The sequence below is a fragment of the Myotis davidii genome, unplaced genomic scaffold (assembly GCF_000327345.1).
Source record: "Myotis davidii unplaced genomic scaffold, ASM32734v1 scaffold38, whole genome shotgun sequence".
NCBI lineage: Eukaryota > Metazoa > Chordata > Mammalia > Chiroptera > Vespertilionidae > Myotis > Myotis davidii.
Genome location: NW_006291383.1, coordinates 1,685,177 through 1,692,742, shown reverse-complemented (window position 1 = coordinate 1,692,742; position 7,566 = coordinate 1,685,177). Strand labels below are relative to the sequence as shown.

Sequence of the window (7,566 nt, the reverse complement as noted above, 5' to 3'; positions counted from 1 at the left end):
AAAATCGCATAACAGCCGAGCATACACCCAGCAGCGCTGCTGATGCCTGAACGGTATGTGGAATGAAGTGGGCGGGCATCGGGAGGCCACTATGGCACGGGGCAAGCACTATGGGCAGTCTATCTGAAGTGTACCTGGCGTATAAGACGACCCCCCACTTGGAGGCATATTTTTCAGGGCCAAAAAATCGTCTTATACGCCGGCAAATACGGTATATTTCAACAGAAGGTAATTGAGTACTGTAGCAATTGCAGAATACCGTGTGCGCCTCCAGGAGAACTGAACAAAGGCGAGGGAAGGGAGAAGGGGGAAAGCACTGGCAAAACACTACAATAGAAACAGGAACAGAATTTTAGGGACCGACCTTAAAATTAGCCTGCCTCAGGAGCACTAGTGTTGAAAAGACTGAGTTATGAATTAGTGAAACTGGATTATGGAGGGCCTGGGGTCTCAGGCCAAGGAGTTTAAGATTTATCTTAGAGGCAGTAGGAGCCACTGGAAGCTTTTAAGCAGGTTAACTGTGGAATAAAGTTGGTGCTTTTGGAAGGTTGCCCTGGTAGTGGCACATTGATGGGGACCCAGAGGACAGAGACGAGGGTTGTCTTCTTCCCCGATGCCTGGGCAACTCCTCTCTGTCATCACGCTCACTACCCTCCTGCTTTTACACTGTGGATGCTCGAAAGGTCACTGCTGAGCTCTGACCTAGAACACAGATCTGTCCACATTGTGCAAGCCTGTGCCCCAGCTGCCAGATGCTGATGGTGGGAATCGCACAGGTGCACACATTGATGCCTCTACATTCAACTGTTCCAGCTTCCACTGCACTCAGTGGGCAATGCTTATAATTTTAGGTCTCTGGTTGGCCTCCTGCCCATTTTTCTTTTCTTTTTTAAAAAAAAATGTACTAGAGGCCTGTTGCATGAGATTCGTGCCCTGCGGGAGGGGGGCCGGGGAGGTAGGGGGAAAGCAGTCCCTCAACCTGGCCTGTACCCTCTCGCAGTCCAGGAGCCCTCGGGGGATGGCCAACTGCCCTCTTAGGCCTGCTCCTCGGGCTTAAGTCAGACATCCTTAGCACTGCTGTGGAGGTGGGAGAGGCTCCCACCACCGCCACTGCGTTAGCCAGCTGTGGCTTCTGGCTGAGCAGCGCTACCCCTGCGGGAGTGCACTGACCACCAGGGGGCAGCTCCTGCATTGAGCATCTGCCCCCTGGTGGTCAATGCGCATCATAACAACAGGTCATCTGCTGTTCAGTTGATTTGCGCATTCGTCTTTTATTATCTAGGATTTTTATTGATTTCAGAAAGGAAGGGAGAGGAGAGAGAGAGAGAAACAATAATAATGAGAGAGTACCATTGATCGGCTGCTTCCTGCACCCTTTTACTTGGGATCGAGCCCACAACCCAGGCATGTATCCTTGACTGGAATCAAACCCAGGACCCTTCAGTTCGCAGGCTGACACTCTATCCGCATAGCCAAACCGGCTAGGCCCCCCATTTTTATATAGCTTCTCTTCTGGACCCCACCACTCATCACCAAACTTGACCACTACTCCTCCTAGATCTCCAAATTCGTAAGGTCATTTGCTGAGATGGAGTCAGTTTTGTTGTGTGACTAGGCCTTTAACTTGAAGCCCATGGTCTGCTGTTCATTGATCTCATTTTCTTTTTGCTTTGTTTCTGGTTGTGGAGGCACCTTGGTCAGAAGAAACACCTGCTGTATGTGTAATATAGGTCAGATGAGGGCTCAGTGTTTTTGCATCTTGGAGCTCATGAAATCCTCTCATCGACCTTGTGTCCCCATTACAGACACTGTGCTTATTCAGACTAAGGTGGTCACAGGGCCCGGCACTAAGGCAGGGGAAATATCCACTTGTCACTGTATCATGAGCCTTGAAAGTCTATCAGCTGATCACCCCCACCCTTAGGTGTATGCGCACATATGCCTATTCATTCATTCTCATTCTTTCTCTCTCCCCTCCACCCCAGACCCTTCTGTGCTTCCACTAAATGTTCCTTCTCCATACAAGGAGGAGAAGGTGTGGAACAGAGGGCTTAGATGTGGGTGGTGAGTTTGCTGGGATCCTATTTATGTGACTAGAACTCTGGCTTCCACCTCCGAGAGGTCACCTGCTATGACGCTTGTCCTGCAGAACCTAACCCCATCTCTTAGCACCTAAGGGAGCAGTACAGCCATGAGGAGGGCAGATAGGCACCCAGAGCCATGAAGTTCGGCAGGAGTACTACTTTCTCCATCGCTGTATTTTCCTTGATACGACCTGGTTCTGTAGGCAGCCCCCTCACTAATATCGATACCCAGGTTCAAATTCAGCCCAAGGTCTGTTGCCTAAGCTCGCTGGAGCAGTGGCACCTCTCCCCCACCTGTAAAGCCGGTCATGTGCACCCACATTTAGCACTTCATATAGTTGAACTTGATCTTCCTGAGGACGTTTTGAATCCCAGTCCTGGTATTTAATACAGTTGCTCTCACTGACAACTTTATATGCACACCAGTTGATAACCTTGCACCCCGTATCTTTATTCAAACCACCGTTGATACTGAATAAACACCTGCAGTGCAAGTGTTGCTGCACACCACCAGAAACCTCTCTCAGGGGTGCAGTTGCCATTCACCCAAAGCCACTGAGTGAGTCATGTTACCAATCATCAATTCAGTGAACTCTAATATAATAAGCCCCTCCCCCTCTTTACTTCTCCAAAGGTCAGCTCTCCTGAAAGACATTCACTACCACCTTGGCTCTTCACAGAACTTCTCTGGACCTGATTTCTCCGTGACGTACTGACATCCCTCACTTTGTAGGGCTGTTTGGGGGCAGATACAAGACGAGGTGTAATAATAGCATCAGAAGCCTGACTTCAAACCTAGACCTTGGGCTCCAGGCCCAGATTCTTTCCTCTGTATCCATCTTCCAGATGTGGGATGGGCTGCCTGGGAGACAGACTCTCCTTTTCCGTGGCTCACTGCTCAGCAGGGATGCTGCTAAGGGATCGTTTCCAACTCCAATATTCTATGATTTTTATTGATCTTATGAAACGTGATTTAGGTGTGTTCAGATTATTCAATTAACATACCATTTTTGTTTGTCTCAGCCTGTCAATATTATCAACACCTATTCATTCGCATTGATGAAAAAAGGAAACATAGAGAATTTGAACAGTTTAATGAGCATTTGAATGTCTTAAAACATGACTTAAAATATGATCTAAACTTTATAATTATTAAACAATCTAGTCCCAGCACTACTCATAAAGTAAACATTTCTTTTGCTGAATTCTCAATATTAAAGTTTAATTCAGAGAAGAAACTCGCTGAGCTGCCCCACCTTGCTCTCCTGCTGAGCATCTCTCCAGCCCCTACAGAGACTGCTGGCATCAAGATTTTCCATGGGGAGACGTGCCCCCCAGTGCATTCCTTCTGTTGACTGTTCAATATGTGTGTTTTCCTTTCAGCTCACATCTTTCTTTTTAGTGGTAAACATCAAAGGAAGGTTCTCCATCCTCTCTCCTGTGAGTTCCTGCTTTGACAGTTATACTCTCAAAGATTTAAGCAGCATAACAGTCACAAAGAAATTATAAGCAAAATTTTCTATAATCAATTTACTTTCTTTTCACAAAGATGGGAATGCCTACCTAATGCATCTTTATTTTCAACTAAAACTCAAAATGATTCTCAGAGCAATTACAGAAATACCGATAGACTTTTTGAGAATTTTTAGTCAACGTATCCTGTTTACACATGCAGCACACAGACTTCTTTAATTAGAGCAGGTCAGATCTTATAATTTCATGTGGAGATCTATAATAATAAAAGCGTAATATGCTAATTAGACCAGACAGCCAAACGACCTTCTGGATGTCCTTCCAGATGTCCTTCTTGATGAAGCCCCCATAGCGGGGGCCGAGGCAGAGATGGTTAGGGGCTATTAGGCAGGCAGGCAGAGTGGTTAGGGTTGATCAGGCAGGCAGGCGAGTGGTTAGGGGTGATCAGGCAGGCAGGTGAATTCGGGATCGGGCCTAAACTAGCAGTTGGACATTCCCTGAGGGGTCCCAGATTGCGAGAGGTTGCAGGCCAGGCTGAGGGACTACCCCCTGCCCCTCTTCCCTGTGCATGAATTTCATGCACCAGGCCTCTAGTTTAATATAAAAAGTATTTAACTAAAGAGACAAACTATTATTGGGTCTCTTATTGAATAACAAAATACACCTTGTATACAGTTAATGTGTGGATCACATGCTACATTTTAATTAAAAGTCTATACTTTCCATAGTACTCTGTATAAAAGAAGCTTTGAAACAGTAATATCATTTGTATGTTTTAGGGATGGCAAAAGAATAGAAATAATATCACTCTTCTATCAGGACATTCTCACAGTTGCAAAAGGTTTATTTTATCATGTGCATATTCTTGTGTATAGCCTGGACAATGCCAGACTAAGTATCAGTTACTATAATATTTTTATTAATATGAATTAACTGTTGGCAAAGCATGCTGATTAGTGGTAGATTGTTTCTAAAGGTATTAAGTGTGGGATTAAACCAGCAGTACTAAGGATATTTTAAACTACAAATAATATACAAGCTAAAAATAATCTTGTCATTCTCAGTCCAATTTCATGGACAGGAGTGAATTTTACTACCTTTCAGATCTGTGACCTTAAATATAGCCTTTTAATGTGGCCTCATAAACAAAATTACCTTTAACTTTTTTAAGGAAAGAAATGGAAAATTTCCGCAAAATGTTTGTTCTTGCCTTATTCTGAGCTTTGTGATATGTATTCAGAACTAGTTCTTGATAATTTGTTAACAAGGGGTTTGTAACACTTTGGACAGATGCACATACTGTTTTCAATCTTCACGGTTAATTATTCGATTTTGTATTTGATGCCAGAACACTCTGACTCCTAATCACTGCTCATTGTTGCAAGTCCATTATGTTCTAACTGTCTGAGTGCTCCCATTGACCTTGAACTGACATTATAAGCTGTGTCTAATCTTTTCAGTCTATATTTCTAATGCTTCTTTTCTTTTTTCCTTTTTTTCTGCTCCCTGTTTAGCATCACAATGGGGCTGCCTCTGAGCCCAGCAGCTGACTCTGCCAGCTCAGCCAGGCATGCCCTCTCCCTCATTGCCACTGCCAGACCACCCGCCTTCCTCACCACCATAGCCAAAGAGGTGAGTGGAATCTCAGGGCTCTGTCCTCACATTTAGAGGGATTACTGGGCATTGTGAGCTGACGGTCCGTATCCACAAATCATCCTGCCAGTTTGTTCTAGAACACTGCGAGTTAATAATTTTGTCCTGCAATGGATGCATCTGTACCTGTGGGCACACCAAACTCCACAGTGACTCAGTCATTACTCTCTGCTTTTCTATTTATTTCTGTTCTAGAAGTTCATTCACTTGGAAATATTTAACAATAATTCTTCAATCTGATAGAGCAGGCTTATTCAAAATAAAATACAGGGCGGGACAAAAGTGTTACAGTTGGGAGTATGTGGAACACATTGTTTATTCTTAAATTATTATTTATTAATGATTGCATTATTTTCCATATGAACAATTGTAAACTTACTTTTGCCCACCCTGTATATTAAAGGCCTTTACATTTTTCAAGTGTATCTACCTGTAATCAAAACCAGACGTCTGATTTCACATTGGCTCTCCAACTGTAAGCAAAAATGTAAGCCATAAACTTGCTAATTGTTTTTCCTATTACATGTCACAAATAAAGACTTGAATACCAATTGATTCCCACATTCTTAGTTCCAACTAATTGCCCACATCTAACTGGGGAACTAGTGAGGAACAATGGACCAATTATAGGATCTTCCCATAGGCCTCAGCAGTGGGAGGACAGGAAAGGATGATGGCTCCTAAGTGCCTTAAAGGTCTATTCCGTTTCAGCCTGAGGAACGTGCAGACTCCGTGTCTGTGGGGTATGGGCCCTGTCTGAGTTGTTTTTCCTGTAGCTGTGATGAGTTTTTAAAATACTAAATAAACACTTCTGAGTCTGTTCGGATAATCTGGAACCTATTGGGCCTGTGTCTGCCTCAGGGCCCTCCAGAATAGGCACGCAGCAAATAACTGTGACATGAAGGCAGCTAGAAGGGAGGAAGGGAGGTCCTAACAGCAGGCTTTATGGGTTTATAAGAAGCAGTGGGACTTTGAATTCATAGCTAAGATAAATTTGAAGACTTAAAGGTGCATGTTTTTCTAATAGCACAGTGTTAAAGTGAAAGATGTCTTTAAAATATACATATATGTATGTATGCGTTTATATCTCTTATAGATATGATATATTTGTATAAAGTGTATGTATGTATAAATGAACAGACTTAGGGAATTTTTTTTACGAGTTTTTCTCATCAGTGGAATATGCACAGGTAGTAATATTGAATATGCTGAGTAAGCCTTACCTCAGTCTGACCACATGTGCAGGTGCTATAAACACCAGGCATTAAACGGTCTCTTTAAAGGAAGTAGAAAAGCATTTATATTAATTGTGTTTTTTACTTAATTTGCACCGTATACATATATGAGTATTTTTAAATGAACTGTTAGAAGAGCCGTGCTTTGAATTTATTCTATCCCAGCACTTGGTTAGAAGGTAATTTTCAAATATGTTAATGTAATAGTCCACATTCATTACCTTTTGAAAACAAGTTTTCCACTTCACTTCGAGTTTTTGAGTAAAATACTGAAGTATTTCTCTCTGTGATTGAGTCCTCTACACCATCCCCATACCCACTCTCTGCTGGCCAGTCCAGGGCCAACCGATGCTCTCTCTCCTCTGAACCTGTAAGACTTACAATTGGTATGGGGAAAATCACACTAAACTTACATTACTTACAGTGCTCTTTATTTTTTAAGGCATGTTTATTTTAATTTACCAACTTGATTGTAAAGCACCAGCATGGTGCCTGAGACCTAGTAAGTGCCATATAAACATCACTTACTGTGATTGCTTGAGAGCAAGTATCATGTCTTACATTTGCTGAAGCCCTTAACTGCTCTCCACCTCAGTGCCATGTACAGTGGGGCCTTGACTTACGAGTGTCCCAACTAACGAGTTTTTTGAGATACTAGCTGTCTCTTGGCTGATTTTTTGCATTGAGTTGATAGAGTAATTTGAGTTAATGAGCTCCTTAACAAGCTCGGTCTCGGAACTACCGTATTTGCCGGCGTATAAGACGATTTTTTGGCCCTGAAAACCCCCTAACATTTCCACTCAAAATACAGAGTTTGTTATATACTCGCCGTATAAGACTACCCCCTCTTCCGCACACCTTCCACACACCAAATAAAAGGTAAAACAATATCAGATTTGATTTTAACATTTTAATTTATATTCAAATGCTTATGACATGCAGGAAAACTGTCACAAGGCTGTATGTAATCAAACATATACATAAAACAGTGCAAGTTTATTACCGGTAAACATACCGGTAATTCACTAAAGAAAACACACTCTATAGACTGGTACCGTAGATGCTTCTCAGGAACACAGGCAAGCAGCCCACAACCTAGAGGGACTGTCAATGATAGAAGA

The 7,566-nt window shown here is 42.9% G+C and overlaps 1 protein-coding gene across 6 annotated transcripts in view; it reads left to right on the top strand.

Moving 5' to 3' along the window:
• Positions 1-7,566, top strand: part of WDR7 (WD repeat domain 7) — a 288,252-nt gene that overhangs the window by 212,299 nt on the left and 68,387 nt on the right. For all 6 annotated transcript variants that reach the window (XM_006764456.2, XM_006764458.2, XM_006764460.2 and 3 more), the window contains one exon: positions 5,072-5,189. In XM_006764456.2, the coding sequence (XP_006764519.1) occupies positions 5,072-5,189 (118 nt within the window). The remainder of the gene's footprint in view (positions 1-5,071; positions 5,190-7,566) is intronic.